Genomic DNA, 14,332 nt, shown 5'->3' with positions numbered 1-14,332 from the left:
GCTCTTAACCGCTGATCCATCTCTCCAGCCCTTCCCTAAACTCTTATTACTGTTGACTCAACATTCCAGACGGGACCCTGGCTTCCTTATTTTCTTGTTCTTTAGGATCTGTCCACTTGGGCTACTTGTTTGTTTGTTTGTTTTGGGGGGTTTTTTTGTTTTTTGTTTTTTCGAGATAGGGTTTCTCTGTGTAGTTTTGGTGCCTTTCCTGGATCTTGCTCTGTAGACCAGGCTGGCCTGGAACTCACAAAGATCCGCCTGCCTCTGCCTCCCAAGTGCTGGGATTAAAGGCATGCCCCACCACTGCCCGGCTCAGGCTACTTGTTATTGTTGGTTTCTTTCTTCAGGCTCTCCCCACATCAGTCTGCTTAATTCTTCTTCTAGTCACATACCCACTTTCTCTTTGGTTCAAACTGCACCATCAGCACCTGCCAAAACAAAATGAAAATTGTACCTGCTAGGATGGCAGAGAGTAACTAGGGTACCCAGTACTTCCTTTCACAAGGTTTCCCCACCACCAATTTTATTTTAATCTCACAGAATGGTTGGTCTGGTTTTTCTTTCTTTCTTTTTTTTTTTTTTTTACTTTTGTTTCATGTGCATTGGTGCTTTGCCTGCATGTATGTCTGTGTGAGGGTGTCAGACCCCCTGGAACTGGAGTTACAAACAGTTGTGAGCTGCCGTGTGGGTGCTGGGCATTGAACCTCGGTCCTCTGGAAGAAAAACCAGTGGTCTTAACCTCTGAGCCATCTGTCTCTCCAGCGTCCAGTCTGGATTTTCACTCTGTGTATTTTTTTTGTTCTCAAACAGGGTCTCAGAATATACGCCGATCCAAACTCTCAGCTTCACGGACAGTGGCTCAGTGTAGTTGAGGAGACTTTAGGAGAGCTCTAGTCGCCTTGGACACCACGACTTCCAGCACAGGGAAGGCTGTCAGTCCGAGAGCTATTGAGCATAATCAACACTAGAGGGCGGTCCACTCACAGACTGAAACCCTAACCAAAAAAAAAAAAAAAAAAAAAAAAAAAAAAAAAAAGGCTCACAGACCACAGATGGGTGGGAACTTAAAAACCTCCAGCTATTGATTGACAGTCTTCCTAGTGTCCGGCTCTGGCTAGACACTTAGGCTAATGTTACTTGTCTTACTTAGTTGTCATATCAGTATGAGATAGGCATTCCTTGATTTTATTGATAGGGAGAATGTGGCCCTAGTACATATGCCTTCCAAGCCCACAAAATTAAAACAAGGGGATCTGACTTCTTCAGGTTCGTTTGATTTGAGAGTCCCTACCTCCCCCTATTTTCAGAATTCTATAATAATAATGATCTATTTAGATTTATTTATTTTGATTTTATGTGTATGGGGTTTTGTTTTGTTTGTTGTGGCGGTTTGTTTTGTTTTGTTTTTTGTCTGCATCCATGTATGTGTACCATATGGTGCCTGGGGCATAAGGACCCCTGGCACTGGAATCACAGAGGTTTGAGAGCTGCCATGTGGGTGCTTGGAGTCAAACCCAGGTCCTCTAGAAGAGCAGCCAGTGCTCTTAACTGTCGGGTCATCTCTCCAAGCCCTAAGTGAACAATTTTTTTAAAAGAGTAAATTGAAACTCAGAAAGATGAAAAGTCTCGTCCAAGTTCACAGTGACAGTCCCCTAGGACTTCGTACTTCTCTCCACACATGTAAGAACGACACTGAACGTCACCACACACACTTGTTGGCTTTGCTCTCCTGGCTCCCTCCCAAACATAAAGACTATTACTGGTATGTTTGTGTTGGGTGCATATGTGATGTGCGTTCATGTGTGTGGGCACAGGCTGGCCGTTTTGTGGAGGTCACATGACAACCTGCAGTCTCCGTCCTTGCCTGCCGCCCTCCTCCTGCCTCCCACCTTGCTGCAGGAGCCCTGGGATCACAGACACGAGCACATGTAGCTTTGTGTGGGTCCAAGGATTTGAACTCAGGCCCTCATGTCTGCAAGACGAGTACTTTAACCACGGAGCCACTCTCCAGCCCCCAAGATCATATTTAGTAAGGAGCAAATCTGGTCTCCCCCTTAGCCACATGGCTAGTAATAAGGGATATGTGTAATACATACAGTTAACAGTGAGACTTGGTTAGGTTGCTAATTCAGTCACTCTCAGTATGCTCTTCTGCGTGTTATATAGTATATATGCATATATATGATATGCATATTATATGATATAACATAATTACATAATATATACAATATATAATATGCATATTGTATATTATATAGGCTTTTCTGTTTCCTCACTTATAAAACCCAAATAAGAATCCTCTTTGTCTTACAGGATGGGCTAGCAAAGGCACATACTCTGCCAGGCGTGATGACACATGCCTGTAATACCAGTACTTGTGAGGTGAAGGTATAAGTATCAGGGGTTCAAGGTCACCCTTAGCTACATAGTGAGCTCAAGGTCAACATAAGCTATATAAGACTCTGGTGGAAGTGGTGTACGCCTTTAATCCCAGCACCGAGGCAGGGGCAAGCGGATCTCCCAGTTCAAGGCCAGCCTGGGCTACAGAGCGAGACCCAGGACAACCCGGGCTACACAGAGAAACCCTGTCTTGAAAAAGCAAAAACAAAAAAATAAATGACCCAGTTTCAACTCCTGCCCTCCCCACATAATAAATAAATAAGCATATCACATTGCCAGGTAGAGTAGCAAGTGCCAGCTCCTCAGGAGGCTGAGGTGAAAGGACCACTTAAGCCCAGAGTGTGAGTCCATCCTGGGCAACTGAACAAGGCCCTTCCTCAAAGACAGAGAAAGAGCGAGACGGAAGTCGAGCGGCTGGGAAGGAGGAGAAAGGGCATAAAAGAAGCAAAACAAGTTTCAAGTGCACATTGAAAAGCCAGGAGTGGCAGCCAGACATGGTAGCACAGCCCTGTAACCCCTGCACTTGGGAGGCAGAGGCAGGAGGATCAGCTCAAGGTCATCTTCTGCTATGTAGAAAGTTTGAGACCATCCCGACGACAGCAGCCAGGTATGGCGGGGCACACTTTTGATACCAGCTCTCAGGAGGCAGATCCTTGGGACTTCTGGGTCACCTGTGGTTATAGGGTGAGACCCTGTCTCAAAAAAACGTAAAACAAGTTTCAAGTGCACATTGAAAAGCCAGGCTTTGGTAGCCAGACATGGTAGCTAGACTTTCTGGATTTGTATCCATAATTTTGTTTTGTTTTGTTTGGCTTTTTGTTTTTTGTTTTTGTTTGTTTGTTTGTTTTTTGAAACAGGGTTTCTCTGTGTAGCCCTGGCTGTCCTGAACTCACTCTGTAGACCAGGCTGGCCTCGAACTCACAGAGATTCACCTGCCTCTGCCTCCCAAGTGCTGGGATTAAAGGCATGCGCCACCACTGCCCAGCATATCCATGTTTTAATTACTCCATAGCTGCATGGTTTGGACATGTTAATCTCTCTGGACCTCCTTGCCTGCATAATGAAATAGGCAGTCCCTGAAAAGCTCATCACAGAATATAAACTGTTCTGACACATAACAAGCATATAACAAATATTAACTAGTTTTGTTTATGAGGTTAAATTTGATGATTTAAAGCAGATGCATAGAAAGGGGCTGGAGAGGTGGCTCAGCAATTAATAGTACCTATTGCTCCATCAGAGGACCTGAGTTCAACTCCTACCACAAACATCATAGGGCAGCTCATAATTAACTGTTAACTCTGGCTCAAAGGGGTCTGATGCCTCTGGTCTCTGAGGCCACCCACACCCACACATGAACAAACCTATACACAGACACACATACACACATGATTAAAAAGAAAAAAAAATTAAAGCAGATGCATAGTAACTTTTCTTTTAGAGACAAGGTATTGCTCCAACATACCCCAGACTGTCCTGGAATTCACAATTCTCCTTGCCTCAGCCCCTCAAATGCTGGGATTTCAAGTGTGCATCATACCTTATCATAGTAACTTTTCTAAAAATGATTTTTTTTTTTTTTTTTGGTTTTTCGAGACAGGGTTTCTCTGCATAGCTTTGCACCTTTCCTGGAGCTCACTTGGTAGCCCAGGCTGGCCTCGAACTCACAGAGATCCGCCTGGCTCTGCCTCCCGAGTGCTGGGATTAAAGGCATGCGCCACCACCACCCGGCTCTAAAAATGAATTTTAAGTTGTATGTATATGGGTGTTTTGTCTGTGTGTGCACCACATGCACGAGGTTCCCATGGAGGCCAAAAGAGGGCGTAAGATCTTCTGGAACAGCAGTTACAGTCAGCCACAGTGTGGGTGCCTGGAACAGAACTAGGGTCCTCTGCAAGACTAAGAAGTGCTCTTAAGCTTTCCAGTCCCCATAATAACTTTTAATTTCTATTACTAGTCTACGAACCTTGGGAAACAAGAGCTATGAGTCACTAGGGAAGAGATGTTAAAGCCTCTGAGCTACCATCAATGCACAACAAAAAATGGAAAATCACTAACAAAGGTCACCTCTCCTTGAACTCAGGAAATGGGAATCCTAGGAGCTTTTGCTGGGCTTTGAACGAGTCCATGCAGCACCTACTGGCGTGGAACTCAGCATCTTGAGCCTCTACCTGAGGTGAGCTTTCTTTCTTCTTCAGTCTCTGCAGGGCAGTGGTTCTCAATCTGAGGGATACCTCTACAGGAAGTGGTTTCAGACAAAGAACATTCAGCGACATCAGGAGACATTTCTGGCTGTGACAACTGGAGCATGCTGCTCTCATCCAGAACCAGGGACACCAGAGACATCACACACTACAGAGGACAGCCCCTTAGGAAAAAAACCAGTCTCCTGTCCACAGTGTCAGCGTTCTGAGGGGCAGAAGCCCTAATCCAGGGCTAAGGAGCGCTTCCTCGGCTTAGGAGGATGTGAGTGGGACTGGAAGAAGTGGAACCATGGAGACAAACCCTGGAACCCACAGAAAGGCATCCCAAACAGCATTTCCTTGATCAACAGCTGCCACAAATCAAAGAACAACAAAAACTAACTTCTTCTTCATATGTTATATTTCATTAATAAATAGGTTTTCTTCTTTTAAACACAGAACATATAACAGATTGGAACACTCCCCCCTCCCCCCAGTTCCAAAGACAAGAGTCTATAAAACAAACGCCAACTGTACCGCCCTAAGGGCAGGAAAGTCTGGCCGCCACCGTCAGTCCTTCCCTGCAGCACCACCACCCCCACATTCTGCAAGAGAAGGGGGTCTGGGGCTTCTCCCTCGGGCCCTGGGGACTTCAGTGAGAAGCATGTGAATGTATGGTGTCACCTCTCCACGATGCATGGGCTAGGCGAAGATGAGGTTTTCCCTACCAGCTCTCTGCAGCCCTTGTCCTCCTGGTTTCGGTTAGAAAGCACCTGGGCTAAGCCCCCAAGGGAGCTGCCTCCGGGCCTTCCCATTGTCCAGCCCCCGGCCGCCACTTCTTAAAGGGGAAGGGGAGGGCTCAAGGACCCCTCCCGTCCCCAGCCTGCGTGGGAACGCTGTGTGGAAGAGGCATGATGCTCAAGGTGAGGCCAGCACGTCCCCGCCCCCCCAACACTCTTCCTTCCTCTGGCCTAGAGGGATACGGGGGCACCTGCCCCGTCCCCCAGCCTAGTGCCTGGCTTGGGGTATGATGGTTCTTGCTTAACGTCAGGCCCTCCTGCCAGGCCTGGCTTCTTCTCCCGTCCCCTTCCTGTCTCCTAAGCCCCCACTGTGGCCATCTGAAAAAGTCACATTCGGTGTCTTCGACTGTCTCATCCTCCCTCTCCCCGTGCCTCTGCACCCCAAGGGAGGAAGTGGGGGGCTGTCTCCCCCGCCTCTGGCTCCAACTTCACATGATGGAACAGCTCTTGGCCTTTTCCTTCTTGAAGGTGGAAGAGATGAGCTCAGAGCGACTGGGCAGATGCAGCAGCCGCTTGGAGAGGCTGCGGGCAGGGCTCTTCGGGGGCACTGGGCTGGGCTTGTTCAGACACACCATGGATGCCATCCGGAAGATGCTGTGGATACTCTTCTCTGAAGTGAAAGCCGAGCCCTCCAGGTAAATCTCTGCGCCCAGCTGCTTGGCGATTGCACAGCCCTGTGGGGAGGGTGCGGTCATTAGTACAGTGGTCGAAAATGCCTAGGAAACACCATGGCATTCCGTGTGTCACTCCTCAGGGCTGTTCCAGATGACACCCTCACTGCCAGTTTTCTACCACCCATCTCTGCCAGTTATTCCTAAAGGTGACTCCACACCAGAATCACCTACAACATTTTAAAAAGCTAACTGATGCCGAACCAGGTATAGCAGGATGTCTGGAGATGGCAGGGGCATTAGGTCTTAGGTTTTGGTACTGGCGATGGGACCCAGGACTTCATGCATGCTAACCATGCACTCAGCCACACCCCAGCCTCAACATTGTCATTAAAAAACAAACAAACAAAAACAGCAAACAACAACAAAAACCCAAAAAACATTTCAAGCCAGGCGTTTGGTGGCGCACGCCTTCAATCCCAGCACTCAGGAGGCAGAGGCAGGCGGATCTCTGTGAGTTTGAGGCCAGCCTGGGCTACAGAGCAGGCTCCAGGGCAAGCACCAAAACTACACAGAGAAACCCTGTCTCGAAAAAAACAAGCAAAAAAAACCCCCGAAACATTTTATATATGCTTATCCTGTGCGAGTGTGTGTCTGTATGTATACTCATGTCACAGCATGCATGTGGAGGTCAGGAGACAATTTGTGGAAGTCAATTCTCTCCTCCCACTACGTGGGTCCTAGGGATCAAACTCAAATCCTCAGGCTTAGTGGCGGCGAGCATTCCCCCCCCCCCCCAGCCATCTCGCCAGCCCCCTGACCTTAGTGTCTGAAAGAGTTCTCGCAGGTGACTCTGATGGGAAATCTTAACAGACATTCTTACACTCCTGTGGACATTAAAAATTATCCTTGTGGCCAGTGAGGCAGCTCGGCAAGGAGAAGCAGGTGCCACCAAGCTGGACAGCTGAATTCAATCCCAGAAACCCATGTAGTGGAAGAAGAGGACCAAGCCTGAAACTTGTTTCTGACCTCCACCCACGGGCAGGACATACACCATAGACACCCAAAAGTAAATAACCAAGTAAAAATCATCCTTGGGTCTTGTTATAAAAACGCAGATGCCCATATCTTTCTCCCAGAGTTATTTTATAGGCATGGAGCTTGGGATTCAAAATCCAACAATTATTTCTCTTTGTTTGCTAGTTTCCATGGTTTTTTTGTTTTTTTTTTTGTTTTTGAGACGGTGCCTTATTATGTAGCCAGGCTGGGCTCAAACTTGGAATCCTTCTGCCTCTACCTCCTTGAGTTCTGGGATGACAGACTACATCCAGCGCTAACAAGCATCTTTAATGAGTCTGATGCATATGGTTTACTACCCCCCCCCCACGCCCCAAAAAAGGAACCTTGAGAATGCTGGTGCACACACAGGAGAGGCTCACGAGCTTACCCACAGCAGGATCTAAGTTAGGTACCTGCTACCCCAAACCACGTGATGGTTTGCTATTTATAGACAGCCCCCCAATACCAATTCTATCTTGTCATATAGAGAGAGTTTAATCCAGAGCCATACCTAAGCCCTCACCATACCTTCTTTCCCTACCCCGCCCTCCAGCACAACACACACACACACACACACACACACACACACACGCACGCACGCACCTGCTCATAGGAGATGGGTGCCTGCTTCTGGTGGGAAAGCTCCATTAGAGTGCTCAGGTCTGTTCGCAGGTCTGTCTTGCAGCCAATAAGCAAAACCCGGGTGCTGGGACAATAGTCTAGAATTTCTGTTCTCCACTGAGGGTTGGAGAAAGAAGGAGAGGGGAAGGAAAGAAAGTCAGTGGCGGATACCAGGAGAAGTCCGGCCGGCAGCGACAAGCACATCACTCAGTCTCAAAGCTCAGTCCTTCCTCTGAGTCACAGTATCCCTGCTGCACTAATTACATCATCTTCCTGCCCATGAGGCCTTGGGTGGCACCAGTGTGCTAACCCAGGAGCCTGTCCCTTCAGTCAACAGCACAGTCACCCTGGGGGGGGGGGGAATGACACAGGGCAAGTCTCCCACTCCCTGCCACACAGAGAAGAAGACATGGCTCTGTCTTCTTTCCCCAGTCTTGGGGAAAGGATGCCAGTGGCGGGGTGGAGGGGACAAGGCAATTTCTCCCCTGAGAAGCTCGGCAAGTCCCATAGCACTTCCTGCAGAGTCTCAGATCTTGCCAGTCAGATCCAGAAACTTCCACCAGCTGTTGAGTCCTGACCTGCCTGACTCTGGCCCTGGGATCACAGTCCACAAAAGCTGTTCCCAATAGGCCCTATTCCTCACATCCCCAGAAGGTTCTCTGAGCCTCCAGCACCCCCTCTCTAGCTGGGCCCCTGGGAAAGTAGTACAGTAAGGAAAGGGGCAGAAGACCGAGAGGCAGGAGACCCGAATCAACCCAGAGCCACAGCTAACGGTGAGGCTTCAAGCAAAACAGTGTTCCTGGCTGACAGACAGGAGGACTGGAGGACAAGGCTCCCTCCTGTTCTTCTGGGGAGTGAGGAGAAACTATGGATCTGATCTGCACCCCACCCCAGGCCTTGCTTACGCTAGGGAAGCACTCTCTACCAGCTGAGATGCATCCTCAGCCCTGTTTTATTTTGATTTGGAGACAGGGTCTCACTAAATTGCCTGGTCTTGAACCTTGGTCTCTGTAGCCCAAGCTGAACTTGAACTTAAGATCCTCCTGCTTCAGCCCCCTCTAGTAGCTAGGATGGTGAGCATGCATCTCCACCCCCTTACCCCCATCCTCCACCCACCCCACCCCCGCCTCAAGCAGAGCCTTACTTTTTTGAGCGCGCTGTCCATAGTCTCTGGACGGCTGATGTCAAAGCACAGTAACACTGCATCTGAGTCGCTGTAGCAGAGCGGACGGACGTTGTCGTAGTAAGGAGACCCTGGTGGAAGAGGAGAAGAGCCAAGAGTGAGCCATGGCGGCGTCGGCGGCGTCTTCCCTTCGCTACAGGCCTACACCCAAGGATCCCTGGGGAATGGGATTCTGGATCTCTTAACATCCAGCTATGTTCCACAGTGCTACTGTGTGGATGCTTGGGACATGACCACCTGCCAGGGGCTGCTCAGGAATGCCACTTCCCTTGGCCCTGAGAGAGAGAAGAGCAAATGGGTAGAGCAAACTCGGACCCTGTCTGGGTTTCCCACAGTGGGTTTAATTTAAGATCTACTCCTAGTCAGAGTCCCAGAAACTGCCGGTGCCTATGGAGAGACAAGGGTTTGTGTCAGGTACCCCTCCCAGTCATCTGAGCCTGCCTGCTGCCCGGCCTCCGCTCCATCCTTCTACTCAAGGGTCTCCCCGGGAGGAAACAACCCTGCCTGCCTGTTACATAACTGGCCGCTCTGATTCCTTACCTGGGGGTCAGAACTTCAGGAGTTCCACAGGGGAGGGGGGAGGAAAGCCGCCAGGATTTGGCGTCTGACCCCTTTTCCCACCTACGTCAGCTTACAGCCAAGAGGGCAGAGGGAACCCTGGGGCCCCCACCCCCCAGATCTCAGGGAGGCAAGCTCAAAGACAGGAACACCCACAGCTGTGGGGTCAGTGGTGAGAGCAAGGGTCCTTGGTGGAGGGGAGGAAGGCAACTCAGGCCCCGGGTCCGATGGGGTGAAGGCGAGGAGCTGAGCCTGGCCCCCCCTCCACCCCGAGGAAGGAACAGGAGCAGATTTGGAATCCAGACAATCCGTGCTTAGAATAGCAAGCAGCCCCTCTCCCTGCAATCACCATGGAAACTGGGGGGAATCCAAGCTGAGGTGGGGGTGTCGGTCATAAAAAAAAAAAGAAGTAAGGGGGAGTTGGGATAGCTGCCTGCTCCTTCAGCAATCCACCCCCATCTCTTTCTGAGGTGAGGTGGGGGCTGGACCACAGCAGCAGAGGCAGGGGAGTGCTGCGGTACCGGGGAAGGGGGAGGGGGAGGGGAGTAGGTCTCCATTTTGGCTCCCAGCAATCCCCCTCCCCTAAGACCAGCAACTGAGTAACAGAAACAGGTTCAACCCTGGCCCAGACGTAGGGACACTCGGTCCCACACATCACTGCCATTTCCTCTGTCCTTACGGGAACCTGCTCCGAAAGAAGGGGAACTGACTGGCCGCCTCCCTCCTTTCGTGAGGAGGGGGTAGGGTGTGACCCGGGGCAGGAGGACCACCCTTGCTGATATCCCATTCTGTGGGCTCGGGATTTCAGGGCTGCGTGAAGACGGGGAAGCAGGGAGGGTGGTAGTGAGAAGGGTTGAGCCGCAGCAAGGTTCAGGGACGACTGGAAGGTGGGAGGGAGAGGGAGGGTACAGCAGGAGAAAAACCATACATCACGCAGCAGCCACGCTGCATTCTGGTCCCAGCCGGCCAGCATAGCACAGTCCAGGGGAACCAGAACCCTGCCTCCCTCTCCTGGAACTGCAACGGAGGAGGAACGCACCAGCCTGAGGGATTTTGTTTGTGGAGAGAGCTCTAAAGAAGTCTCTGTCATTTTCTGTTTACCCATCCCTTATCTCCAGACCTCAAAATTGGAGAACAGGAACAAGATTCCTTCAGAGAGGTAGGGTGGCATATTTCACACACATAGGAAAGCCTTAGGGATTTACAGTTCCTCTTTAAACTCAGCTTGAACACATAAAAAAAATTTTTTTGGGGTGGGGAAGCATGGATTTTCTTTTCTTTGTCATATTGCTGGCTCTTACTCCGGTTAAAAAGACGGACGGTTAAAAAGGGGGCCCGGGGTAGACAAAGTGGGATTGGCTCAGAGGCAAAGGCAAGTGTCAGCTGAGCTCTAAGGGCTCGGGGCAGAGAATAGGGAAAACACTGCTTTCTACGCTTGTGAAAGTCGGGGTACCTCCAACCTCATGCCAGTACAGGGAGAAATAACAACTACTGAACCCATGCACTGCTGGACACTAACCCCCACGCGGCCATGCCCTACATTCCCATCTTCCCCACCCTCCGGACATCGATGATGCATCCTTCATGTGTGAGCCGCCGCCGCCGCCGCAGCCTCTGATGGGAAGGGTTGAGTTGCGGCAAGCAGACACCCTGAGAGGGAAAGCGGGAGAGCGGGAGAGCCAGGTTCCCTCCCGAGCAGGCGGCTCAAGGCCACTACAGCTGCCTCTAGCAAGAACTGGCTCCTACCACTCATGGAACTTCGCTTTGGAGAACTAAAGGCGAGGGACAGGGACACGGGGGGGGGGGGAGAGGGGGCGGAGAATGTGTGTGTGAGAATGGGGGAGACCTGCCTAGTGCTCCCAGGAGTACTCAGGGGTCCCTTCCCCAGCCCTCTGGAAAATGGAACTAGACTAGAGGCCTGAATGGCCCCCCGAGGGTTTGTTCACCTCTTGCCCTGCTCATCTAAGAGAGTCCATGGTCCCAACCAAAGAATCTTTCCATTCCTTCTCTCCGTCGCCTGGCAAGCACGTCTATCCTCAAAGAGGGATCCTCGCCCTCCCTCCCCCCCAAAAAAGCCGCAGCTACAGCCTGCCAGTGGAGGTAGGATGGCCCTGTGTGGCCATAGTCTTACCTGAAGTATCCCAGAGACTCAGCTCCACTCGCTGGCCCTCGGTCTCCAGACAGGCTGTGTAATTCTCGAACACGGTAGGCACATAGGTCTGTGAGGAGAGAGGAACCATTCACACCTGGCCTTGCCTGCCCTCGGAACCCCACACCCAGTGCTGGCCACACAGGAAGCCACTCGCCCATGCATGCATTAGAACACTGAAGTGTCAGGTGATAAGGAGCCAGAGGAGGGGACACATGGGGCAGGAGGAACCGTGGGACAGGAGGCAAGGACCGTAGAGATGCTGGCTTTTGCTCCTCGGCCTGGGACAAGCCCCCCACCCACACCTCCTGGCTGGCCAGAGACCCATACATGCCTATTTTCTTCTCATCCCTAGATTTGCGTCCCATTTTCAGAGCCACAAGCCAATTCTAACCCCCATCTTCTGCCCCCCCCAGTCCCTTGGCACAGGTGATTGGCGTCGGAAAGCAGAAGCCTGCCCAGGGCCACCCTCCTAGAGCCTCCCAGGAGGGCCTGGCAGGTACTGCGTCAAGGATAAAGCCAGCCCAGGCTCTCCAGAGCCTCCCGGTCCCGGGAACGAAGCAAAGTGGGAGGGGATGTGCTGGGGAAAGAGGTGAGGAGGAGCCGACCGGGCGGCAGAAGTGGGTCAGGTCTCGGGGGAAGGAAGCAAAGGTAGGGCAGTCCTCCAGCCAGAAGGCCGGCGGGCAGGCCGGCCTGGGGTGGGGGGCCGGCTCCCCGGGCAGGTGGAGATGGACCCCGCGGCGGCGGGTGGCGGCGGGTGGCGGGTGGCTCACCTCGGGATAGCAGTCCTTCGCTAGCACCTGTAACATCGCCGTCTTCCCGCACTGCACGTCCCCCACCAGCACGAGCTTACATCTGACCACCACCGGCTGCGGCGCCCGTCTCTCCTTCATGGCTGCAGCCTCCAAGGGACGCGGGCCCGGGTTCAGCGAGGAGGAGGAGGAAGGAGGAAGGAGGAGGAGATCGCCTGTGAAGTATCCACAGGGACGCTGGATGCCGGTTCCCTGCGTGCCTCCAACTGAGGCGGAGGCCGATCGGCCCCGTTATATGTCCCCAGGCGGAGCCAATCACAAGAGGAGGCGGGCTCTGTCCCGGCCAATCGCTAAGGTGGGATCCCCAGCAGCAGGCAATAGTAAGGGACTCTGAGTCAGCGCCCTCTTCCTCCGGTCCCTTTCTGTGGAAAGATGCACCGCGGCTTCCTTCTGGAAGGGGGATTCCCACGCTTTCTGTATGGCCGTTAGGAGGTCGGGAGGGGACTGGGACAAGGCTAAGTGATCTTGGGATGTCCATGAATTAGTGTCAGACCCATAAAGAGCCATGGATCCAGAAAGTGAGGGCTGTAGGGTCTGTCCCAAGGAAGACGGCAGGACCTGTCTAAACTGTGGACAGGTGGCATCTCTTGGGGAGAGGGTGGCCCTAGGGACCTGTGACTCTTTAATTCTGTATAGTTCCTATGCACAATGGTTCCACATCTGGAATCTCCCTCTAATGGAAGTCGGTAGTGACCCCCTTTTACAGCCCGATTCCCTCCCTCATCAACTACCTTCATCAAAACAAGTCAGGGAAACAACAGTTCCCGACCCAGAGACAGGAGAAGGGAACAATTGAAGGAGGTCCTTCAAGGAGGAGTAACAGAGAGACCAAACAAGCTGCTCTCTGCTTTCTGCTGGCCAGGGGGCTTCTCACTCCAGGCCTAGCATCAAGGTGTTTTGTTCTGTGGCCGGGCTTCAGCTTCCTGGATGAATCAGGTGCAGGGCTAGTTCCAGGCTGATACCAGCTGACTCTGACGCACTAACGTGTGTCACCGGTGAAAGTCCAGCCTGGACGACAAGGCCTGGGCACTGGGGATAAGAAACTGGAAGACGGTCTAAGATGTGGATAAGCTATGAAATGGCCCACTGGCCCTGGCCTTCAGCACCTCCATGGCTTCTGGGGTCCCCTCTACTAAACAGAACTATGGGGATACACAGCTCCTATAAGTCACTGGCTATCTGGCAACCAAAGAAGTTCAATAAGGCCTCCAGGGAATCGGGGACCAATTTGGGGCAAACTTGAGAGCAATCTAGGGTCTGCTCCCACCCCTTCTTGTTTTGTGTGTAGGGTTTATTTAGACAGGGTCTCACACTGGAACTCACCGTATATCGCCCAGGATGCAAATCCTCCTGCTCAGGCCTCGGGCCTGGATTTACAAAGCATCAGACAACAGCCTGGCTCAGCGTTGTCTTGAAGCTCCTTCCCATGACAGATCCAGCACTTCTGGGATAAACCTGGGTCTGTCGTCCATCTGTCTGTCTCTGTCTCTGTCTCTGTCTCTGTCTCTGTCTCTCTCTCTCTCTCTCTCTCTCTCTCTCTCACACACACACACACACACACACACACACCTTTGCCTTTAAGCCACAGTCATTGCTGCCCACCCAATTTCCCTAAAATAAAGAGCATTTCAAAGACTTCTCAGGCTGTATGGACAGATCTCTCTAACAGGACAGATCTTCTCAGGCTCACTGGAACAGAGAATGGAGGTTATCTGGGAAATGTAGCACAGTCGATAGATAACCCTCTTGCCTCCTCTGTGGTTTCCAGGCTTCTGGGTAGGCTCATGGGCTGGACTGCACTGGCCTCTGCCCATGTCCCACCCATCACTTCCAGGGATGGGGTCACCCGAGGGAACCTCCAGGGCAGAAGGCGTTTCCTTTAGGGTATCCTCTTCTCCCAGGCTCTCCGGAAGTTTCTTCACCTTACCTTCCCCCACACCTACCCTCAGTCTTCAT

At 51.8% G+C, this 14,332-nt stretch overlaps 1 protein-coding gene across 1 annotated transcript; it reads right to left on the bottom strand.

The window, feature by feature from the left end:
- Positions 1-4,986: 4,986 nt before the first annotated feature.
- Rnd1 (Rho family GTPase 1) lies at positions 4,987-12,605 on the bottom strand. The gene is made up of 5 exons (XM_028891936.2): positions 12,338-12,605; positions 11,547-11,634; positions 8,819-8,928; positions 7,657-7,791; positions 4,987-6,057 (listed from the first exon to the last, which is right to left on the bottom strand). Exons 1-5 carry the CDS (start codon positions 12,455-12,457, stop codon positions 5,812-5,814), a joined length of 699 nt encoding a protein of 232 aa, XP_028747769.1. The 5' UTR covers positions 12,458-12,605; the 3' UTR covers positions 4,987-5,811.
- Positions 12,606-14,332: the final 1,727 nt, after the last annotated feature.

The sequence above is a fragment of the Peromyscus leucopus genome, chromosome 20 (genome assembly GCF_004664715.2).
Source record: "Peromyscus leucopus breed LL Stock chromosome 20, UCI_PerLeu_2.1, whole genome shotgun sequence".
NCBI lineage: Eukaryota > Metazoa > Chordata > Mammalia > Rodentia > Cricetidae > Peromyscus > Peromyscus leucopus.
This window is presented reverse-complemented; position numbering and strand designations above follow the sequence as displayed.

What these genes read in the sequence shown, in the direction of transcription:
- Rnd1 (XM_028891936.2), bottom strand. Translation starts at nt 12,457, where the DNA reads ATGAAGGAGAGACGGGCGCCGCAGCCGGTGGTGGTCAGATGTAAGCTC. An exon ending in GAGTCTCTGGGATACTTCAG is followed by an intron (nt 8,929 to 11,546) that starts GTAAGACTATGG and finishes CTCTTCCACCAG; the next exon opens with GGTCTCCTTACTACGACAAC. An exon ending in TGGACAGCGCGCTCAAAAAA is followed by an intron (nt 7,792 to 8,818) that starts GTAAGGCTCTGC and finishes TCCAACCCTCAG; the next exon opens with TGGAGAACAGAAATTCTAGA.